General features: G+C 52.1%; 2 protein-coding genes across 7 annotated transcripts in view; one reads left to right on the top strand and one right to left on the bottom strand.

Annotated features, from left to right (window-relative positions):
* The first annotated feature begins 2,337 nt into the window (after window positions 1-2,337).
* Window positions 2,338-16,402, top strand: SLC5A11 (solute carrier family 5 member 11). 4 transcript variants are annotated; one of them, XM_027736112.2, is made up of 17 exons: window positions 2,498-2,521; window positions 3,348-3,409; window positions 4,511-4,687; window positions 5,577-5,648; window positions 5,931-6,035; window positions 6,255-6,314; window positions 6,832-6,936; window positions 8,385-8,490; window positions 9,395-9,475; window positions 9,801-10,006; window positions 10,790-10,925; window positions 11,265-11,372; window positions 11,746-11,896; window positions 12,102-12,270; window positions 12,357-12,572; window positions 13,679-13,823; window positions 15,255-16,402. In XM_027736112.2, exons 3-17 carry the CDS (start codon window positions 4,556-4,558, stop codon window positions 15,473-15,475), a joined length of 2,013 nt encoding a protein of 670 aa, XP_027591913.2. In that variant the 5' UTR covers window positions 2,498-2,521; window positions 3,348-3,409; window positions 4,511-4,555; the 3' UTR covers window positions 15,476-16,402. The 4 variants fall into 4 exon arrangements, with proteins under 4 accessions (XP_027591914.2, XP_039238315.1, XP_039238314.1 ...); XM_027736113.2 differs by lacking the exon at window positions 3,348-3,409 and having other exon boundaries at window positions 2,338-2,521; XM_039382381.1 differs by lacking the exons at window positions 3,348-3,409; window positions 13,679-13,823 and having other exon boundaries at window positions 2,338-2,521; window positions 15,255-15,375.
* A 226-nt stretch (window positions 16,403-16,628) lies between these two features.
* ARHGAP17 (Rho GTPase activating protein 17) overlaps window positions 16,629-23,263 on the bottom strand; it is a 42,458-nt gene continuing 35,823 nt past the window's right edge. For 2 of the 3 annotated variants that reach the window (XM_027736105.2, XM_027736110.2), the window contains 3 exons: window positions 23,044-23,207; window positions 21,762-22,367; window positions 16,629-17,594 (listed from right to left, as the gene is read on the bottom strand). In XM_027736105.2, coding sequence (XP_027591906.1) covers window positions 17,464-17,594; window positions 21,762-22,367; window positions 23,044-23,207 — 901 coding nt within the window. In that variant the 3' untranslated portion in view covers window positions 16,629-17,463. Of the gene's footprint in view, window positions 17,595-20,750; window positions 20,775-21,761; window positions 22,368-23,043; window positions 23,208-23,263 lie in introns of all 3 variants that reach the window. The other variant, XM_027736108.2, reaches the window with a different exon arrangement.

Raw genomic sequence — 23,263 nt, 5'->3', positions numbered from 1 at the left:
GTCCTTTACACCTGCAGAAGAGAGACACAGGGTCTCACCTGCCTGGGCTGGGGCAGAATCACTGCCTGAAGGACCTCAGCATCCAGGCTGGTGTGATCAATATGAGCAGCAAATTCTTAAAATAGTATGGATTTTTTCCTCCAGCCTTCAGAAGAAAACATTTAATGAGCATATGAGCCAGTGAATTGTTTCCCTCTCAAAAGGAATTCTTGGCTGAGGTTGAGTTTATGTCCCAGGAGTCATTTATCTCCCCTGACACTAACAGCAGATAGATAGGGAGCAGCTCCATATCAGATGTCCTGGTTGTAGATTAGCTGTTTTACAGCAGCCTGCTCGATCCCTGGGTGCTCCCCAGAGGCTGGAACATGGCTCTGTGCAGAGTTATCCAAAATAGCCCCTGCTGAGCACGTGCATCTCCTTCCCATCCGCACGCAATCCTGAGTGACATGCTCCAGGGGAGCAGGGAGGTTGGATTAGGTGACCTCCCGTGGTCCCTTCCAGCCTGAACCATCCTTTGATTCTCTTTGAAGTGCTCATCCCACCTGATCCCACCTGGCTCTGCTGCAGCCCCAGGAGCCTGAGCTGCCCAGTGTGGCTGTCACACCTCCCACTGCCCGGGCTGAGCCCCCAAACCACCCCCAGAGTGATGTCCCAGAGCCCCCATGGCACTGTGTCCCACACAACAGCCTCATCATTCCCTGCACGCTCCCATTGCTGGGTTTGGTAACTGCAGACATGAGGTAATTCCTCCCTGGCCCTGGCACTGGCCAGGCACTCTCCTTGGAGCCTCAGCCCAGCCTGAACAGAATTCCTGCGTCAGCCCTGTCACGGGATCATCCTCACAGGAAAGCCTGTCCTTGGAAAGGAAATAACAACTTGGGCAGCAGCCGGGGCCGGCGCCGGGAGTGCAGCCGTGGCTGCTCCTGCTCCAGGGGTGCCACTGCCCTCCCCTGGCACAGACCAGGAAACAGTGACCCTGGAAATCCCAAACATCGGATTATTTAAGGCTTTTCACTCTTTCCTGCAAGAAAGGTGAAAAAGACCTCAAAGAGGAAATGATAAGCTCGAGTAAGTCACTGTGAAAAGAGGATAACAGCTGGGATTCCAGGCTGGCACCCCCATGGCAAAGTGGAACCACGTTCGAACCCTCCCTCCAAGTATCTGGATAATAGTTTGAATGGCCTTGATCTCTAATTATTTTCCAGGTGCCAAGAAAAATGCCAAAGAGACAGAGATCTCAACTTCAGGCTGGAAGGGCTGGAGGTCAGGAAAAAGTGGCACAGACTGGGAGGCAGCATTTGCAGCCCTTGAGGATCCACCTTGTTCTAATATGACTTAGGAAAATCTGGGGTTTCCAAATTGTAGCAGATCAAGCTAAAGCATTTCCAGCAGCAGGATTCAAAGACCTTGTTACGTTCATCAGAACTGTGAGTGGGAAACATGAGATAAAATACAGATACTGAGTTTTTCATGGAATCATCGAATCCCAGAATGGTTTGGGTTGGAAGGGACCTTGAAGATCATCCAGTTCCACTCCCTGCCATGGGCAGGGACACCTTCCACTAGCCCAGGTTGCTCCAAGCCCTGTCCAACCTGACCTTGGACACTTACACGGATGGAGAAGCCACAGTTTCTCTGGGCAATCTGTGCCAGGGTCTCACCTCCCTCACAGGGAAGAATTTCTTCCCAATATTCCATCTAATCCTGCCACTCTCAGGTTAAAACATGCCCTTAGGGGGTCACCTACAGTAAAATTCCCATTGGTAACTCCACTGTTGGGACATGGAATAAGTTTGTGTGAGGACAGTGCTCGTGCTCCATCTGCCCTCCCAGCCCAGGGGTTACCTGCCCAGCAAGGGGTTTCTCAGCAGTGCTGCCTGGGGCTCCACACACCCAATCCAGGGCTTTGTGAGCTGCCTCCTGCCATGGTCTCTCTGTGCTGCGAGGTCCCTCTTCAGCATCACTCTCTGTGTGTTTTGGCCCCAGTGGTTTGTCAGGATCTTCAAACAGATGATGCTGAAGACAAATTTCCAGCCTGGCCCAGAGGGGGATTTGATTCTGGGATTAACCTACAGCCTCAGCAGTGTGTTACAAATCCCAGCCCGGATGGATCCTGCTCTCTGTAAGGCTCAGGCACAAACACAGGGACAGGACCAGCGGTCAGCTCCTCCCTGTGCCACGGGCTGTCAGCTCCAGAGAACATCAGCACGGATTTTTTATTGTTCTGTGTCCCTTCTGTAGCTGCACAGATTGCTTAAGAGAATGGCACTCTGTGGAGTTTGACCCAAGAGCCCTGATAGTGAAAATAATACACTTCTCACCAGAGCCACGGGAGACCAAAAGAGTAACTTCGGTCAATTAGTTTAACTTTGACTATAAATATTCCTTCTCATTCCTTGTGACCCTGCTAACAGCTCCGCTGGCAAACCCCGATTCTCTGGCAATATTTAAGCTGCCTGTCAGTTGGCAGAGCCCTGGTGGTGCCCGGCGCGGGGAGCAGAATAAGACCCAGCTGAGCACAGTAAGTTTCCTTTCGGCTTCTACCTCGAGTGGGGGAGCTCCGGTCGGGTTCGGGGCTGGCGCTGGGCTGCTCTCGGCCTGGGTGAGCAGTGGTGTCTGTAGGAGGTGGATGGACCTGGGAACGCTTTAACAAACCTGTTGAGGAGGCATTTAGAGCGCCACGGTGCCGACGGGTTCCTCGAGAGCCACGTGGGCTGCGTCCCCCCGGCACCGTTGATAAAGGGCAGCTTCAGCGGCTTCATTTCAATGCCACGGATGTTCCTTCCTCACAATCTCTGGCGAGGAAAGCGCCGCTGCCTGTGCCAGGCACCGAGGGAGAGCAGGCTGTGAGCTGAATTCACAAAACGGGCAAAATTTCCACTGGGCCGTGGCAGAGTTGGGACCTGGAACCAGAGCAGCCGCCTCTGCTGTTTTCCTACCACCAGCCTGCGTGCTGGCTCGGGAGTGCACGAGGAGCTTCACAGGCACCTGTGCTCAGCTCTGGGAACCTCCCCTGGAGCGCATCCCACCTCTCCATGTTTACTGACAGGCACAACGTGCCTGCAGAGCTCTGTCCTGCTCTGCACATGTCTCGGAGGGAGCAGACACGACCCTGCCCACCCGTGTGGCTGAATCCTGAGTGTGAGCGAGCGCGTGTAGCTGCAGCACTGGCTGCCCCTCCAGTGCAACCCAGAGCGGGACTTTGATGACCCTTGTGGGTCCTTTCCATGATTCTGTCATCCTATGGCCTCCCGAAACAGCAGTATCAGAGGGAAAGTGGGAGGTGCCAGAGTGGGGTTAGCAACTTCCCCAGGCTGACATACCAAACCCTGTTTTTCTTTTCCTAGTTAGAGGATAAGCATGCCAGTAAAAACTCGGCAGCAGCCAAGACACATTGGCTCTTAAAGAGGTAAGATAGCACTGATCTGGTCATCAGTGCTCTGCATCCTTGCCAGGCAGAAGCTCCCAAGGGAGTGGGATCCAGGGGGTTTATAAGGCACAGAAAAGGCTCTGCCAAGGTGCTGCAAGTCCCTGCACCTCAGCACCGGGTGAAGCCGGCGGCAGTTGTGACACACGTGGCTGTGGGACAGGTCCTGGTCCAGGCTGTGCCGCCCTCCCGGGGCTCAGAGGCAGAACTCGTTTGGCTGCTCGTCCCATCTCCCGTGCCGAGTGCCCCGGGCTGCCCCACCTTTTTCAGCTTTTTGCAGGGGGTAGGCTTATAAATGTCTCCTTGCAAGTGTAAGAGAGGCCTAAGGACACGGCCAGCTGTGCAGGGCAGGGACCAGCAGACACCCGGCACGGCCGTCCCGGTGACACCAGGGCTGGGGCCAGGGCTGCCGGGGCGAGGCAGTGCCAGGGCTGGTGAGTGCTGGTCCTGCTCCTCTTTGGAGGAACCATCTCCTTGGCTCAGCAGGGTAAGAGGAACGATCCCAAACCTGCTCTGTGTGGCACTGAGGGTTCTCTGGGGACCGACAGCAGCCACTGCTGAGCCAGGGGCTGTCTGAGTGGCCCTGGATGCCACTCACCTCCTGTCCTGCTCTCAAAGTGTGGCTGAGCCGAGCTGAGGGGAGGAGGAAACTGCTGGAGCAGTTCATGTGCCTTCACCTCCCACGGCTTGTCACCAACGGCTCTCCACAGCCACAGTTCTGGCAGCAGCTGCTCCCTGAGGCCAGTCCTGCAGCGCTGCAGCAGTGGGACCCTCAAGCTCTCATCACCAGCTCTGCCACATCCCGCTCCTTTCCTCCACATATTTCAGCTATTTCTACCTTCTCTCTTATGCACCTGTTTCTCCTCAGTTAGAAAATTGCATAAGAAATCCCACCAAGTCATGCTGTCCTGACTGCTGGCAGCATCTCCACATCACAGAAAGGGTGAAGACAAGATCCTTCCCCACAGCTCCGGCACGAGCAGCTGGAGCCAGAGCTGAGAACCCTGAATTCCTGAAGGAACAGTCACCACATTCCCTGGGCTGCCACATCCTCCTCTAAGCATGTCACCTGTTCTTTAACAGGTTTATGCACCAGGACCAAGGAGTGCTCAGCCTGCCTGAGAAGCCATGGAGCCCACCAGTGTCCCCCCGGCCTCTGTGACCCCCTCGTGGGACGCGTTCCCCCAGCAGACGCTGGAGCCCGTCGACATCGCTGTCCTCGTGCTCTACTTCCTCTTCGTCCTCGCAGTCGGGCTGTGGGTAAGCAAACACTCTTAAAACCTTCCTGTGTGCCTTGTTATGCTGAAAAACATGGCTGGCTTGGCCTCAAATTATTTTACTTTGGCTGGAGTCAGGCTTCACTTCGCTGGATTCAACTGAACAAGTGCAAAGAGGGAGTTTACAGGTTGTTCCCCTGACCTTGGCCTGGGGAAGTGTCCTGACCGCTCCACTGGAGAGCTGGTCAGCCCTCTGTTTGCCAAGGTTTTGAGAACCCTTGTGAGGAAGAGGCTGTCTGAGTACACAGTATTGCTAATAATAATGTTTTGTTCATCCAGGAAGGAATTGCTGTGCTATAAATCACCTGTGCTTGTCCACAGGGGTCCCGACAGCAGATTCCACAAATTAAAAATGCTGTCTGTGTATAATTAAGGCAGAAGGACATCCTTTGGCATGGCTTTTGTAACAGCAAGAGCACAACCTGGCTGTCAGGAGGCAGAGATGAATAGCTGCTCCCCTCACACGCGGTTCATCACTCTCAGGGTATTGCATGAATCTGTCTGAGGCAGAGGAGTCCGTGGGTCATACATGCCATGTCAAGCATTCCTCCCGGCTGCACCCTATACCTGTGGATTCCACAGTTCTTGCCCAAAAGTATTTGCCTTCCTTTCTGATCTGGAGGGACTTATTTCGCTTATCACAGAAAACATTCAATCAGGATGCTGAGATGATGGAAAAGATTGTGCGTGGCTCAGGGCACTGGTCGGTCCCATCCCTCCTCCCCCAGGGTTTCCCGGCAGCAACTGTCCTTCAGGAAACCCTTCGCTCCCATCTGATGACAGTTCAGTGTCCTGTGGGGAAATCTCTGGGTGATGCCCTGAGCAGCCCCCAAACAATGGCTGAATCCTTGTCCCTGTTTTCTGCTCCCCAGTCCATGTGGAAGACGCAGCGCAGCACCGTCAAAGGCTATTTCCTGGCCGGAGGACAGATGGTCTGGTGGCCTGTGAGTATCTGTGTGGTCACCCTGCCCGTGCCCCTGGGCTGCAGCCACACTGACCAGCACCTCTGCCCAAGCAGAGCTTGTTTGTCCAAACAGAAGTAAATAAATAAACATCACTCCCATGTTTTGGACCCAGTTACATGCTGGCTTCTTCCCCCGCATTTGAGACTGGGGAAGTGGAGCTGATGCATGGTCATGAGTGGGGGAACAGCACCACTGTGCCCTCACCAGGCTGAGAATAATGCCCTGTGCCAGGGCCAGACCTGATTTTCTGTGCTTCTCCAGGTGGGCGCATCCCTGTTCGCCAGCAATGTTGGAAGTGGCCACTTCATCGGCCTGGCTGGGTCAGGAGCTGCCTCGGGAATTGCTGCAACAGCCTACGAGTGGAACGTGAGTGTGCACAGGGCTGGAGAGCCCTCCCCGTGCTGGACAGGGGGCCCCAACGAGTCACCACAGCAGGGCACAGCCCTGGCACCTCTGGCATTCCAGATCCTGCTGCCCCAGCCTGAAGTCACCAGCTGTGGGGGAGATGAGTCCCTGTGTCCCTGCTGATCCACGGGATCAGAGCCTGGACCTTCCTCTCCAACCTCCCTTTCCCTTGATTTGCAGGGGATGTTCTGTGTCCTGGTGCTGGCCTGGCTGTTCCTGCCCATCTACATCGCATCGGGGGTAGGTCGGGGGGTGTTGTGTCCCTCTGCTGTTCATCTGTACCACCGGTGTGCCTCGGGCTGCACCTCTCCTGCTCTGCCTGTGGCTCCTGGATGGAGCCGTGGGGCACCCGGCTGTTCCTGTGGCTGCTCCTGCAGCTGCTCCTGTGGCTGCTCCTGTGGCTGCTCCACTGTCCAGGCTAACAGGCAGCAGAGCTGCTCCCTGGGGGGAATGAGGGGTCAGACTGCTCTGTAGCCCCTGGCAATGGGTAGAGTTGCTCCATCTCCTGAGGAGATGGATGGATGCCCCTGTATCCTGGTTTATAGTGAGCCCTGTGCCAGACATTGCAGCAAAGCCAGTGCTTGCTAAGCTGCTGTGCTGGCCTAAGTCAGCAATTGAGAGCCAAATACCAACCCAGGGCAGCTCTCAGGGCCCTTCTGGTCTCCTACCAGTGCAAACACCCACATGGCTCCCTGGGTGAGCCCTTGGCAGCTCTGGGAACGACCACATCCCTCCCCTGAGCTGTGTCTCTCCACAGGTCACTACCATGCCCGAGTACTTGAGGAAACGTTTCGGAGGCAAAAGGATTCAGGTGTTCCTGGCAATTCTCTACTTGTTCATCTACATCTTCACCAAAATATCAGTAAGTAGAAAAAAAGGCTTGAATTTAATTCACTTTGGAAGTGTGGGTTGAGCAGGGAGGCTGAGAAATTCAACCAGTGGCACTTCCCTGGGTGAGCAGGGAAGGGTCTATTATCAAAATGCCCAAGGAAGAGAGACTGTAGTTGTTTTGAGAACTGACTCAAAAAAGAACAATTTCTTTTTTTGTCCATTAAGCACCTGAATGCCTGAAACCGTTCCCATTCTGATCCTTGCTCCTCCACAGTCCTGAACAATAATTCCTGGAACGGTGGAGCTGTGATTGTAGATGAGGTTGTTGTTAGATTTTGTTCACCCAGTTTTTCCCCTTTTGCCCATTTATTGCCTGTGCAGACACCAGGTGCTGTTTTTTAGGATGGAGAACGACGTAGGAACTGGTCCAGGGTTAGGAGAAAAGTGTTCAGTGATTTATTGCACCTGTTTGAATACATAACTGAATCAACTCTTGCACAACACCTTGGTGGCTGTTCATTAACAGCCCAGCAGGGCACGGATCCGTGAAAATAGATCTTGCTGGGGCTTCTCCTGCACAGAGGGGCCACAGTGGGACACGGTGTGTGACCATCCCTCTGTCCCCCCTGAAACTTTTGACAAAGGAAAGTGGCTTTAAACTAAAAGGGTATAAGTTTAGATTAGATCCTGGGAAGCAATTCTTCCCTGTGAGGGTGCTGAGGCCCTGGCACAGGTTGCCCAGGGAAGCTGTGGCTGCCCCATCCCTGCAAGTGTCCAAGGCCAGGTTGGGTGGCTGGAGGAAGGCTCAGGTTCTCCTCTAGATAAGATTGACTATTTGATGGAATGTCTGATAATACAATTCCTGTGTTCAGGATGATTTTACACCTGTCTGTCCTCCTGTGGTTGGCAGTTTGCCTGTTCTAAACTCTCCTAAACCGCAGCATTTTCACGTAGCTGCAGAGCTGGTTGGTCAGGGCTGGGCCCAGCCCCGAGGACACTTTTCCTGGTGACCTCCCTGTCCCCATGGCAGTAGGGAGGAATCCACAGATGGGTGCTGAGGTGCCTGGGGAGTTTGCAGCAGGTGCCCCAGTCCCCCCCCAGCCCAGCCCAGCCCAGCTCCCCCCCTGCTCACTGGTGCTCAGGGGAAGAGATAAGCTCACCCCACCCAAATGCCTTTCTCCCAGAGAGCTGTGCACTCTCCCCTTCCTGCGACAGCCCCATCCTCCCCTCACTGTCACCCCTGTGACCAGCAATAACAATGAACTGGCTGAAGAGTGACCTGTGCCCGGCCCTGCTGGTGGAGGGCAGGGTGGCAGGGGCTGGGGCTGCAGGGGCTGTGCCCAGGGGAGCCGGGGGGCCACGAGCAGCTCCAAGCCAGGCTGGGCCCAGCACAGGAGACAGCTTGGCCAGCTAAATGTCCACTCTTTGAAGGGCCTGGTAATGCCATGGCTGCAGCTGTGCCACTGTCCTTTGCTGCAGGTGGACATGTACGCCGGGGCCCTGTTCATCCAGCAGGCCCTGCACTGGGACCTGTACATCGCCGTGGCGGGGCTGTTGGCCATCACTGCCATCTACACCGTGTCAGGTACGGGCCAGGGCTCCCCACCACACAGCCTGCCCAGGGAGGGAGACACCCTGCCAGTGTCCCAGGCCAGGCTGGACGGGGCTTGGAGCAACATGGGCTAGTGGAAGGTGTCCCTGCCCGTGGCAGGGGGTGGAACAAGATGATTTTTAAGGTCCCTTTCAACCCAAACCATTCCAGGATTCTGTGATTCATGACATGCACTGTGTCCTTGGGGTAGGCATCCCCTACAACCTGGTTCTACCATGAATATGGATACTGGGGGGGGACCAATCAAAACTTCCCCTTTTTAGAAAAAATTGCCAGGTGAGAGTAAGTGAACCTCCCTCACAGGCCACCCTAGGTGGGAGCACGTCAGCCCTGCTTTAAGGAGCAGCTCTGCTCCAGTCCAAGCATTTGCAGGATCCGTTTTCCTCGGGCTCTCTGGAGGTGTGAGGGATTTACAGGACAATGAGCCGTGTAATGCGGAAAGACTCCAGCCTTGGATGCCCTTTCAGGGCTTACGAGTGGCCAAATGGAAAACAGCCACGCACGGAGCAAGCAGAGATCCCAAACAAAGAAAGGTTATTGCTTTCCCAGTGCTCACCCCCAGTGATGAAAAATCACCCCCCCTTTCTTCTCCTTTTGCAGCCTGGGCTTTGTTTTGGAGCTTTTCCATGTATTTCCCGTAGAATTATTTCTACTGGACTTCGGTGTTTAGTGACCAAATGGTGACTCATGATGATTCAAACCACTGGAAATTCCAGCCAAAGTGTCTTTGGCCAAACTGCCCCTCAGCAGAGTGAGAACCCCCTGGCCAGGCTGGGGGCTCGGCTTGTGCTGCTGGGCAAGAACTTCTGCAAAGTGTGAGCTGCTCCAACAGAACAAACCCAGTTTACCCCAGTGTGGTGCCTCTCTGCTCCCCCAGGTGGCCTGGCAGCCGTGATCTACACTGACGCTCTGCAGACCCTCATCATGCTCATTGGGGCCGTGACTCTCATGGTCTTCAGTGAGTGTTTCCCTGGGGGTTTATCACTAAAAATATGATAAAAGCTTTACCAAGTTAAATAATAGGAAGAAACCCCTCCCTGGGAGGGTGGGGAGGCCCTGGCACAGGTTGCCCAGAGAAGCTGTAGCTGCCCCATCCCCAGAAGTGTCTCAAGCCAGGTTGGACAGGGTCTGGAGCAACCTGGGCTAGTGGGAGGTGTCCCTGCCCATGGCAGGGGGTGGGACTGGATGACCACTTGTGTAACATTACCCACAGCCAACTAGACACTGAACTCAGAGTTCTGACCTAGGAAGATGCAATAACAGCTTCTCATGACCTGTTTTAGGCTTTATTGAAGTCGGTGGCCTGGAAGGTTTGCAGATAAAATACTTCAATGCCATTCCCAGCACCCGCAAGGAGAACAGCAGCTGTGGCTTGCCCAGAGAAGATGCTTTTCACATCTTCAGAGACCCTGTTCACTCTGACCTTCCCTGGCCAGGAGTTTTGGTGGGAATGACCATCCCATCCCTGTGGTACTGGTGCACAGACCAGGTGGGTCACTGCTTGTTTCTTTGGTTGGTTTCAAGAAAATGCTGTTGGTTGTTTGAAGCTGATTACATACCTTGGGGTTGCAACATCACCTGGACTGATTTACTATTTCTTATGGGAATTTAGTAAAATCTGGTTGCTTCAATACTAAAAATGCAAAACTTGATATGCACAACTGAATGTTGGGAGTCATGTCAACATAAAAAGGGATGAGAATGTGTTTGTGAGTCAATCCCAGTCTATAAAGATTTTTTTGGTTGGTTTGTTTTTTAACTTGAACCTTTCACTCCTTGCAAACCACCTGTGAATTCCCCTTCTCAGCTTTCCAGGGGTCTGTCTCCCATCCCTCCTAGTGACACCATCAGAGCCAGGAAGATGAAGCTCTAAGTCACCTTTTTATGTTCCTATTGTGTTTTCTTGCTCTTTTATTTAACTCACTCTGCTCATTTCGGACTCTATCCTGCTGCTGCCTTGGCCGGGCTTATCCGTAGGGTCAGGGAATTCCCCAGTGCAGGAAGAATAGAAAATTCTGAGTATGGTCAGCTGGGGATGAGGTTCTGCAGCACAGTGTCCTGCCAGGCTCAGCTGGGATGGCACAAGCAGTGCCTTTCAGGTCTGTGTTCCTGTAAGGTGCTCAGGATCCAAAACAACCATAAAGCCACAGCCAAGCCGTGTGATCACCTGTCTGGGACTGCCACAGCTCAGTGGAGATCAAAGTCGGGATCGCTCCATCCCAGCCAGCTCCTCGCTGCTGGCAGCCAACCAAACCCATTTCTTCATTCCTAGGTCATTGTTCAGAGGTCCCTTGCTGCCAAAAACCTCTCCCATGCCAAAGGAGGCTCCTTGATGACCTCCTACTTGAAGATTTTGCCCCTCTTTATGATGGTAATGCCAGGCATGATCAGCAGGGTTCTCTTCCCAGGTAAGTGCTGAGGGAGAGATCTGTTCCCTCTCTCTGGCTCTGCCTCCTCCACAGAGCTGGAGCAACTTTACTGAATAAGTTGAGAGGTTCCAATGCATCAAATGCCCAATGTACAAAAAAATTTTCTTCCAGTTACAAACTGGAGAATGCAGATCCTGCTACAGCAGCCCCAGACGTCTCTGTGTTGAGATGGTCCTCTGCCATTTGCTGGAAGCTTCCCAAGCTCTCCAGCATTTTCCTTAAAAAGCAGTTTACAACATTCAGCAGAGTAACTTGTTTAGACACATGGTTTACTGTGGCTGGGGAATGCTGCCTCTCACTCCCCACTGCTTATTTCAGATCTGGTGGCTTGTGCAGATCCGGAAAATTGCCAAAAAATCTGTGGCAACCCGTCTGGCTGTTCAGATATCGCTTATCCCAAGCTGGTGTTGGAGCTTCTGCCTGTAGGTAAGAGCTGGTGCTGGCACTGGTGGGTTCTGTACACTCCAACCACAGGTTGAGTGAAAGAAGTACAGAGAGGAAAATACCCTGAAACTCATTTCAGTGGGGTTTGTGTTGGGTTTGGTGAGACAGTGGCAAAGGGCAGCAGGAAACAGGAGAGATGGGAGATGACGCCCTATCCAGAGTCTCATTCAGTCAAATCTGGATAAGAGATAAAGCACAGATGTTTAACAATGAGAACCAAGGGCTAAAACTTCCCTATCACTGTTATTTTAAAATTTTAAAAGTCTGTTCTAGCTCACAGAAGACCTCAAGGTCACCCTGCAGTGGAGCTACTGGGGGTCCCTCAGGGCAGCTCTACTTCTCCTTCTGTTTCCAGGACTCAGGGGCCTGATGATGTCAGTGATGATAGCAGCTCTCATGTCCTCCCTGACTTCCATCTTTAATAGTGCCAGCACCATTTTCACCATGGACCTCTGGAAACACTTCCGTCCGCGTTGCTCCGAGTGGGAGCTCATGATCGTCGGCAGGTACGGACAACTGGGACGTGTTAGAGACACACCTTGGCACAGCCTGCTGAGGGAACACCTTCACCCTGCACAGGCTGGGGGGAGGACCAGAGTGGAGTTATGAGTTATGGTTGTGAGGCAGCTCAGAGTCTTGCACGCTGAACAGCGGGAAAAGAACATCCCACAGTAAAGATGCCCACAGTAAAGGCATCCTTGTCTTGCCCAGGGTCTTTGTGCTGCTGCTCACTGTGATCTCCATCCTGTGGATCCCCTTGGTGCAGGCTGGCCAGGGCGGGCAGCTCTTCATTTACATCCAGTCCATCAGCTCCTACCTGCAGCCGCCCGTGGCCATGGTGTTTATCCTGGGCTGCTTCTGGAGAAGAGCCAACGAGAAGGTAACCTCTCCACCGGAGCCTGGCCAGCCCCGGGTCCAGGGCGGGTGCTGCTCCTTGCTCCAGCACAGAACTCCCTTCCTTTGCAGGGCGCCTTCTGGGGGCTGCTGGTGGGGCTGCTGCTGGGCGTCGTTCGGCTGGTGCTGGACTTCATCTTCCCCGAGCCCCGGTGCGGCGAGGCCGACGCCCGGCCCGGCGTGGTGAAGTACATGCACTACCTGTACTTCTCCATGGTGCTGGCGGCCGTCTCCACGCTCACCGTGCTGCTCGTCAGCGTGGCCACCGCGCCCCCCGCCCCCGAAATGGTGCGTCACCCCTCCCCCTTGCTTTGCTTATGTGGTTGCCAGGATGCCCCACGTTCCACCCGTGGGAATAATGGGGGGAGAAATAACCTGGAGATGGAAGTTTCCATTCGTCCTTTATTTATGACCACACTTGTAGCAGCAACCCCTGCTCTGCTCCGGCACCTCTGCTGCCACCTCTCATTTGGGTCCCATAAATCCCACCCTGGAAACTGCTCAACAGTAGATGCTACCAAGAGCTGTTGTTCAAGCATGTGTGTTTAATCCATGACAAATTAGCCTTTTTCCCTCTATTTTCCAAGAAATTCCAGCTTCTGGGTCATCTTTACCAACTCTCTTACTAACTTAGTGAGGAACCATTTTTACTCGCAGGAAAGAGAAACCCAGGGCACAGAGCACAACTCCTCTGAACCAGGTTTGTGCCAGTTTGACTGTTTTCAGTAGATGTACTGAGGCTACAGAGAACATAAGGAGGGGCAGGGGAGCTGGAGGTATCATACAGCAGCACATCCTCTTGCTTCAAGACAGGATCAACCCAAAAGTCCTGGTGAACTCAGAAATCCCCAGAGAGGGAGATGCCCCAGAGGTGTGTGATCAGTCCAGAGCTCACCTGCCCTCCTGTAGCAATTTTTCCTCATCTCCAACGTGAATCTTTCCAGCTTCATGTTGTGTTCATCCCTCTCTATCCACACTATTGCTGAGAACATCCCTCTTTAATGAGTATTTTAGATATTTGAAGAAAACAATCCTACCTCCTACCTGTCGTCTCTTCTCAACAACCCCAGTTCTTTGAGCCGTCCCTCCCTGGCCACAATTTCCATTCTTTTTGCTCCTTCTTGACTCACTCTCAGCCTGCACCCAGGGATGGGCCCACAGAGAAATGTCCCCTCAGTACAGAGCGAAGACTCATCCTCCTGAGGTGGAGCTGTGCTGTTCCAAACCCCCCTCTGACGGTGACCGTCACCCCGCAGTGCAGCCGAGCTCGGCTGTTCCCCTCAGAGCAGGAGGGCAGATTTCAGCCCTGCCACGTGTTCTCCCTGCAGGCAGCCCTGAGGCTCCTTTGAGCGCCGTGACAGCAGTTTCTTTAACACCCCTCTTCATGCCATCAGATAAGTCGGCTCACCTGGTTCACGCGTGGGGACCCACCTCTCAAGCAAGACCTGGCAGTCAGCCCCTGCCCCAGCGACGCCGAGCGCCCCGCTCTCCAGCTTGAGCTAAACATTGCCTCTGGCAGTAGTGCAGAGGAGAAGAAATGTAAGTGCTCCAACGTCGTGCTCAGTAACCCCACACCCAACAACCCTTGGCGTTCTGTAGAGGCTTTGAAGACGAGAGAGACGTTAAAACTCCTTCCTCTGGAATTCTGTAGCTTCAGGGTGTGCTGAAAGAATCGTAGAATTAGAGAATCACAGAATATCCTGAGTTGGAAGGGACCCATCAGCATCAACCAGTCCAACTCCTGGCCTCGCACAGGACACCCCAACAATCCCACCCTGTCTCTCAGAGCATTGTCCAAACGTTCCTGGAGCTCTGGCAGCCTTGGTGCTGTGCCCACTGCCCTGGGGAGCCTGGCCAGTGCCCCACCACCCTCTGGGGGAAGAACCTTTTCCTGAGATCCAACCTAAACCTCCCTGACACGGCTCCAGCCCTTCCCTCGGGTCCTGTCACTGCTCACACAGAGCAGAGATTGGAGCTGCCCCTCCACTGCCCTCGGGAGGAAGCTGCAGACCCCGATGAGGTCTGACCTCAGTCTCCTCCAGGTGGAGAAAGGCTTTACCTGACATTTTACCTAAGCAGGAGTTTAGTCTCTTTCCCATCTTTTGATGGCATTACTTAAGCTTGAAACCAAGGAGCTGGATGGGACACAGAGCCATGCCCGTTATCCCACATCAGCGACCAGTGCTGTGGCACCTGCTGCCAGGAGAACTGGTTGGAGAAGGGGAGGGTGGAGGAAAACCACAGTTATGTTGATGAAATTCCATTTCTGTTTTTCAGCGGTGTTTTCTGATCGGCTCTAGCAGCAGGGAGAACCCAGAGCCCTGGGCCGAGCTCTTGACAGATCAGTGAAGGAGGATTTGCATTTTTTAAAACTTGTACTTGTCGGTATTAGGTACAACCATATGCAGCGACCCACTGCATTCTCCAGTGATGATTTGAATCCCCTGGTTTTGCCAGGCTTGGGACCCTGTTTATGTAACATTGCAGCTTTTGCTGAGTGTTTCTTTGATCTATAAAAGCTGTTGTAAGTTAATGAGTTAGGGCACAGCTCTCCCACTGCTGGGAAGTCTTGAGTTTGCTGTGCACAAGCATTGCCTTCCCAGCACTTAGTCCTGTGTCCCAACCCATACCAGAGCTGGGCAATTCAGTTTACATGTGTATGGCATGGAGAAAACCCCCCTGGCCTACAGCAGGGCCCTGCCCAGGGAGGCTGCCACAGCTCAGTTTTGAGGTTTGGTTTACTGTTCCCACGGCTTAAACTGTTGGGAACAGCAGAATCTGAGCTCAGGTACTGCAGCCCCAAAAGATGATGACTGAAGGGGTCCCTACAGCTCAGTGTAGTGAGAGTGTTCACTTAAGACACCACTGGTGCATTTCTGCATCAAAACCCTTTGAACAGGAGCACACGGGACACTCCTGGGATTTGCTTTGTTGATGAGATTCATCCCTCACTCCTGACTCTCTTTTTAGGTGCGACTGAGGCCAAAGGGAGCTCGAAGCTGATGAGCACCTTCCTGTGGCTCTGTGGGATGGAGCGCAGGCAGGAGAGCACCGAGAGCACAGCAGCACCCAAACCTGAGCCCCTGCCCGTGGCTTCCCTGGAGGAGAAGCCGCTGGTGAAACACATCCTCAACATCAACCTGCTCATCTGTCTGTGTGCTGGGGTCTTCCTCTGGGCATACTTCGCATAGCCAGGGTGATGCAAGTCCAGTGACATCAACTAATTTTAATCGGTGTAAATATTAATAACTAGCAGAGGGTTAATGTAATTCTTAATGCTTTCTAAATTTTATTTCTTTATTTAAGAAGACAGATCCTTTTTCCTAATCCCTTCCTTATTTGTAATGGGGGCCTGGCTTTGACCAGGGCTGAGTGCTTGACACCAGCACTGTCAGACCCCAATTGGCCCCAAACAGCTGAGGAAGGTTTGGTTATTTTAAATATTTAAATTTGCTCTTTGGCATTAGAGCAGTGCCTGGAATTCAGGAAGTCTGGATTCTTTTCCTATTTATGCCTCTATAACCAGCTACAACCACTTGGGTCCCCTTTGGTTCAGCTTCTCCAGCCTTGAGGGGCGAGTGACAGCTCTGAGTGCCCAGAGGAGAGGTCAAGGGCCTTGTCCACGCTCTGTTGTATCTCATGGCTCAGCTGTGCCCGTTCAGCCTCCTCTGAGGGGCCCATCCTGGGAGCTCCTGCTGAGTTACCTTTGCTCATGGTCTGACGGTGACACCGACCAACACCAGCACCCAGCATGGAAACTGCCCCACAACTGCCTCCAGGGGCACCTGAAGGACCTAGACCAGCCCAAACCCAGCAGGTGCTGCCAGGGCAAGGGTGCTCAGCAGCAGCCCCTCATTGCCTGGGCCCCCCCAGCTGTTCTGGGAGCAATCCAACAGAGAGCCCTGGGCCAGGAGCACCGACGCATGTCCTGGCCCCTCGTCCGGGGCAGCCTGGGCAGGAGGGGGATGAGTCCCCTGCTCCCACCCTGGAGCCTTGTGTAGCTGCAGATAAACTTAATAAAGAGTGAGAGCTGCTCCCTGCCTGCCTCAGTCTGTGGGGATGGGGCCGCCAAGGCCTGGGGCACAGCGCGGCCGCTGCCGGGCCCCTCCGGACCCTCCCGTGCTCCAGGCCCCTCTGGGGCTGGGTTAATGTGCAGCTGGGTGCAGCCTGTTTAACATGAATCTACACATCAGGGAATAAACCTATGTGCATTCCCAGAGTGCTTCCACTGCAGTCCTCAAGGAAAACCAAGCTGAGCAGCCAGTGACTCCGAGCAACAAAGCCCAGGGGATCACTGTGACCTTCAGGGCCCACTGGAAGCAATAAAACTAGAAAAAAGAAGCCTTAAGTTGACAAAAGACAATCTTTAATTTTATACATGTTCACCCAACTGCTGAATCCAAACAGCTGCTTCAAAGTTCTTCCAAAATTCAACCGTTTGCAATAAAAGCACAAACCCCACTTCCACAGTTTCCTCGTGGAACAGTTGCCAGTTGCACATGAGTAAAACCAGGTTAATACAAATAACTATGAAATGAGGGTAACTACTGATCCTAAGTAGCAATGAAATTATTAAAGAGACAGAAAGTTCCTCCTACAGCACGACAGTCCTTCAAGGCACTGGATACATCCACAGTTTGACAGGGTGACTGATAACCAGCAGTCACCACCAGCACTCGGGCAGGGGGTTGGTTCATGGTTTAAGAAGAATGTGCAGCAAATCCCAGAGGGAATGTCCCTTGCGAGGCAGCTCCTGGTACGGGCTAAGAACTACAAATAAAATCTAACCGTGACATTAAAAGGATTATTTCCATAATACATACATGCACTTTAAATAACTAATGTTCTGCTTGCTTATTCTTTTGGAATTTCTGCTAATACCACCTGTATCAGCACTGATTACGCTTCCTAGGAGAGTTCCTGTAGGAATTCATTCCTTCCATCCAAGAGTTTGAAAACCCTTGTCAAGACACAGATCATCAAACTTCTTCTGAGCGGCTGAATCGGAGACTGGCCACAGGTTGGCCTTTCCCACCCAAAAGAGTCCGTAAATCACATCTCCACAATGCCCCAGTCCCACCTGTGCACAGTTCTGCCATGTGGTCAGAAGAAGCTTTTCCCTGTTAGGTCTGAGGGTTTTCCCACCAGGAGAGGAGGCCGGGAGGCCGCGGCGCTCCCGTCACAGCGCGGTGCTCTCCGTGTCGGTGTCGAGGTCCAGCAGGAGGTGGTTGTGCAGCTCTCTGCTCGCCGGCTCCGGAGGAAGCTCTGAAGGAGGGTTTGGAAGTGGTTCTGGAATACTGGAATTAGAGTCTGCACAAAAAGGGAACAGCAAGTTTAGCAGCCGGGACAGGGCTGGCTCATTCACTCGGGTACTCCTGGGCATTTCCTTAGACACAGAAGGGAAAGGAAAGATCAACAAAGGCTCTTTAAACAGGGCTGGCACCCTGTGCAGGTGGGCACAAAAGGTGAGCCAGACTAAACAGCTTGGAGTTGCTTCTCCTACAGACCCTGGCTTAGCCCTGTACCCCTCCCCTGTGTGTAACAGGGCACATCATGGTCTTTGCCACTTCTAAGGTGAGGAGAATTTTGTTCAAGCCCAGGTGTCTAAGAAGGACCCCAAAATGCTGCATTTCTGGTGACTGACTGCCCTAGTAGCTAGAATTATAAGACCAGAAAAATCCCTAAGAGTTCAAAAAAGATAACTGAAAATACTGTCAATGCTTGGGAAAGCTGATTTATAATATGCCACAACATCCCTCACTGCAACCCAGCAGCTGTTCCAAACAGAAAGTAATTTAGATCACTTAAATCAATAAAGAATCCAAATAAAGGCCTTATTTTCAAGCACAGGAGCACAGCCTCCCCTGCTCCTCTCAGCCCATCACAGCCTCACACAACCTGCAGGGATCTGTATTCCAGGACACTGTAACACAGCAGCTGGAATTCCATCATGTTCTGGCCTGACACTGATCAGGCAGTTAAGCCATAGAATCCCAGAATAGTTTGGGTTGGAAGTACCTTAAAGCCCACTCAGTCCCACTCCCTGCCACGGGCAGGGACACCTTCCACTAGCCCAGGGTGCTCCCAGTCCTGTCCAACCTGGCCTGGGACACTTCCAGGGATGGGGCAGCCACAGCTTCTCTTCCAACCCCAACAATTCCATGGTTCTGTGGCACAGGGAAGGAGCATTTGTGACACCCCAGGGTTCAGTGACATCTGGTACAGAAGGAGCCTCTGCACCAAACACACCCTGTCTAGATCTGTGTAGATGAGACAGCACAAGTGACAGTGGGCAGTGAGACACCAAAGCCACACACACTCTGCCTGCAGCACTTTAGTAGGTTTAGTGAGAGCAGCAGCCGCGCTCGGGCCGTGCCTGCCCAGGACACGAGCAAGCAGTTCCTGTGCCAGGGTTAGTACTGGGGTTAGCACACACATGATTATCAGTCAGCAACAGCTCTGGCCAATCAGGTGCCTTTTCCTTACCATTGAACTTGCCAATACAGTTCCTACTGAATGCTGGTCAAACATCTGGATTATTTAATAAAATTCTTGATTAGAATATTCTAAGGCTTATTCCTTTAACACCATAAATAGAATTTGAGGCATTGCTAATGCCCAGGACATGGACAAAGGAATCAACAGTACACTGAGAACAATTCAGAATTCCTGTTCTGGTATTATTACGAGGTCTGCCGGCAACTTAAATTTTGGGTTCTGTTGTTTCCTCGCTCTTTCAGGTTAAAATTAAAACCAGTGACTGCACATTGTGAATTAGGTGAGTCTATAGGTGCTTAAATATGCAGGTGTAAATATTAGAGCACATACTCTTACGTGACAGGCAGTGGTGTTAATTCAGAATATTAATCCTTTAAAAACAGATTGATCTGGAAAAGGTGGATGCTCCTGCACAGTGTCCTGCTGGAGATGAGCCTGAGTATCACTTCAACTCTTCCCCAAGGGGTTTTTAGCAAAACTGACTGTATTTTCTAGGTCCCTTTGCCAGTTTTGGAGAGGATCCTTCCTCAGCAGCTTTCCTTTCCTGGAAACTTCTTTTTGTGTTTACAGTACACAACTTGGCCAATTTGCTATGGTTTGCACTTGAAAGGAGTGATATTAAGCTGTGCCCGTCACTCCCCCCTGGCAGGTGCTTGCCTTGCCCAGTTCCAACTCCCCCACTAATGAAGCAGCCCCTGCACACCAGCTGGCTGGGATTAAGAAATTAAGGATTCCTCCAGTTACCTTGGGGTAAAACAAACCCTCCCTGTTTGTCATCATTAAAGCAATTTTCTCAGAACCAGGAAAACCCCAAAATGAAAACACACACAATCAAACTATGAAACACTTAGACAAAAAGGTTAAGTCTTTCCTTAAAGTTTGACTCTTTGGCACAGCTGCTGTTCTTTATTGTGTGTAGAAGTGCTGTGAAGATCCAGAGCCCAGCCTTACTTCTGAGTTGAGCTTGGGATTCGTAATGTACTTAAATATACTGACAAAAACAACGGAAGTACAATCAGGAAAAGTCAGTTATTTAAGAAGCAAAGCTACTTTTTAGTTGCATAAGCAGCTTGTTTACTGCTAATTTCATCATAGACTAGTTTGGGTTGGAAGTACCTTAAAGCCCATCCAGTCTCACCCCCTGCCATGGGCAGGGGGTCCTTCCACTAGCCCAGGGTGCTCCTAGTCCTGTCCAACCTGGCCTGGGACATTTCCAGGGCTGGGGCAACCACAGCTTCTCTGGGCAACCTGTTTCTCCAATTAAAAAAAAAACAAACCCAAACTATTTCCAGTGTGACTTCTCAATCCAGCACTGACTCCAGTGTCTTTGCTGTAAACAGCCAAATCTCGAGATGATTCCAAACACAGCCTCGCCTTTCCCAGCCCGCCATGCAGTTGTTTCCTGAGCAGGGCAGCAGCAGCATCCCCGAGGCCTTCCACCTGAGGAAGGTGTGCTTGGGGCTGGGGCTGAGCACGGGTGCTATTAGTGAGGCTGGGGCTGCCACGTGCAAATGCCAACGTGTCACAGTGCAGTGGTTTAGTCACAGCAACGTGGATTTTGCCAAATAAATTCCAAGTGGTTAAAAGTAAGTGCAAACCTAAAGTGGGACCTACATTAAAACATAACCATAATCCACCAAACTGCAGGAAAAACATGGGCTGCAGTGTCTGCCTGCACTGAGGAGAACAAACCTGTTGGGAACGGGGTCACTCATCGCACCTGACTTGGGAACTGGTTCTGGGGACTTGGCGTGAACTGTTACTTCTTGACAGGTACTCGTGGAGTAACAATGTTCACAGGACTATTAAAATGAAGCAGCAGAGGTCTCAAACCCTCTCACAGACAGAATGCTATGTAGGGATGAGATACACAGAGTTGGCAGAGCACATGTTCCAAAGCGCATGTCCAAACTCAAGCTACAAACAGGAGCAGTTTAGCTGATATTGCACATTTCTGGGAGTACAAACCTTATTCGCAGTAACCATCCCCACCTGTGAAGGCATTGGGGTAAAGCTGTTAGGCAACAGAATTGATACTTTGCATTCCAATACATTAGTCTAGTTCTAGAGAAGCAGTGTCATGGGAAAGTTTTAACCACTATTAATTATAGGTCGATTTAAAAGCATTAGTCTCTACATTCATTATCTCCTCCTTCAGAATTTCCCAGAATAAGCAGCAACTCAGCAGGAGAACATTTCAAAATCAGCTGGTTTTGAATGGCCTCAGCATTACATTAAAAAAAAAAAAAAACTTAATTAATTAACTTTATTAACTCAAATTAACATTACCCCTACCAAACTAGCAACTAGAAGCTTCATGAAGTTTTTGTGAGAAGACAACGTTCCTCTTTACAATTCTTTCAAAATAGAAAGACTGCATTTACAGTATGAAGCTCTGTAAGTACTGACCTAAGAAATACAGTTGAGTGTAAGTGAATCTTCAGCTTCTGGATGTTCAACATAAAAGAGCATCAGAAGACTCTGTTCTTGTAAGGTTTTTAAAACATTCTCTGTGTGTTTTGCCTATTAGAACACGTGTCAGTGACCACTTTTGCCCTTTTCTTATCTTAGTATGTGCTGAAATCCACTATCCTTGGCTACATCTTCTCCCTCCTCCAAATATTTGCTTTTTGGTAACAGATGTACAAGCAGAACTGCCTGCCAAGATCTGAGCCTGGAGACAGCCCCAGCGAGTTGCTATCAGTGTTCAGCTTCCAAACACAAAAAATAATAAAACAAGCTCATCTCCACTTGCCCCCAAACCTTTCTGCCTCAGGAATGAAACCCTCACTGAGGAGCTGCCCCAAACCCTCATGTGCAGAGCAGCTGGCTGGGCATTTAACTGGAAATGAGCTATTTAGCATTTTAACCGTTATTTGTGCTTTTCAGGCTTCCCCCCACATTCGTTTCCAGCAACAGGCACTACTTTCTTTATTTCCACTCCCTGAGGAGACACTGAACAGGGAAGGATCCACTCACCTGTGACTATTTTGGAAGCTGTTTGTGTGGGATTTGCAACAATCCCATCTCCAGGCAGCTGAGAGGGAGGGTGAGGCGGAGGGGGCACACTGGGTCTGTTCCTGGGTTTGGGCACGGGCCGTGGCCGGGGCAGGGTGCCACTCTGAGGTAAGGAGGGAGCCTGGGAGGGCTCTGGAGTCGCTGGCTGGGGCGATGGGGAGCTGCTGGGGTGCTTCCCCAGCGGGGGGGTGTCGGGCGGGGTCGGGGTCTGTGGCAGGGTGTAACAGGGCTGCTCTGGTCCGTGCTCGCTGCCAGCGCCGGGAGATGCTTGGCTGTTGGCTTTGGGCTGCAGGGGAGGAGTTGCCTGTGTTGGGGGCTGAGGGGGTGGGTGGCTGGGAGCTTGGATTGGGGAGAGGCTGCTGGAGTATCTCCGAGGTGCAGAAACCTGGGAGGCGGAGGTCTGGGCTGCTCCTTGGTTTGCATGTTGAGCAGGAGGAGAAGAGCTTCTGGCAGGTGGTTTTGGAGAGACAGAAGGTGGTTGAGCAGCTGGGGAAGAGCTTTGGCTTCCTGGCTGCCCTGGTGGGGGGTTGGCTGGTTTGGGGGGGGCTGGTGCCGGCTTTTTCACAGCTGTGGAGAGAAGAGGGAACACTTCAACATCATGGACTGTGGAACTTCTTACAGGGGCATGTAGGGAGAGGACAAGGGGGGATGGCTTCCCACAGCCAGAGGGCAGGGTTAGATGGGATATCGGGAAGGAATTTTCCCCTGTGAGGGTGGTGAGGCCCTGGCACAGGTTGCCCAGAGAAGTTGTGGCTGCCCCATCCCTGGAGGTGTCCAAGGCCAGGTTGGAAGGGGCTTGGAGCAACCTGAGATAGTGGAAGGTGTCCCTGCCCATGGCAAGGGGTGGGATGGGGTGATCTTTAAGGTCCCTTCCAACCCAAACCATTCTGGGATTCAGTGATCCTAGACCAAGCTCCCAAAGGAAGAAATTAGCAGCACAGAAGGTGTGTAATCATAATACAATGGTGTATTATCAAGTGCAGTAGGAAACTACAGAAGTGTGCACACATTTACTAATCAACAGCCTTTGAGAGAGTTTGTTAAACAGCACTGGTGACACCCCTACCAATGTTCAAAGAGTGCAGAAGTCACAGAGGCTTTATGGCCAGGCCTCAGTGACACGCCAGCAGATCAACCCGCTGTCTCTAATAAGGGCAGAGATACTAATAAAGTTACTTTAGTAACACTTTTGCAGTACCTCAAGAGCTGGTACACAGTGGCTTGAAAGGCAATAAAAACCCACCTCTCCTCAGCGCATGGGGACTGGGCCCTGCCGTGTTCTGGGGCTGGGTCACACAGAGCTGGCTGCTGCTGCTCCCTGCCTGGCCCGGGGCAGTGCCCGCGTGCCCCCCGTTCCTCACCGGGGGAGGAGTGGCTGCAGACGTGCTGTCCTTGCATTTTGAGGTACTGAAAATTAAAAATCCTGCATTAGAAGATGATGATAACATGCCTTGCCCAGCTCA

This window comes from Pipra filicauda, unplaced genomic scaffold (genome assembly GCF_003945595.2).
Source record: "Pipra filicauda isolate LSUMZ 115617 unplaced genomic scaffold, ASM394559v2 scaffold266_size1643727_pilon, whole genome shotgun sequence".
NCBI lineage: Eukaryota > Metazoa > Chordata > Aves > Passeriformes > Pipridae > Pipra > Pipra filicauda.
Note: the sequence above shows the minus strand (reverse complement) of the source record. Positions and strands in the feature narration are given on the sequence as shown.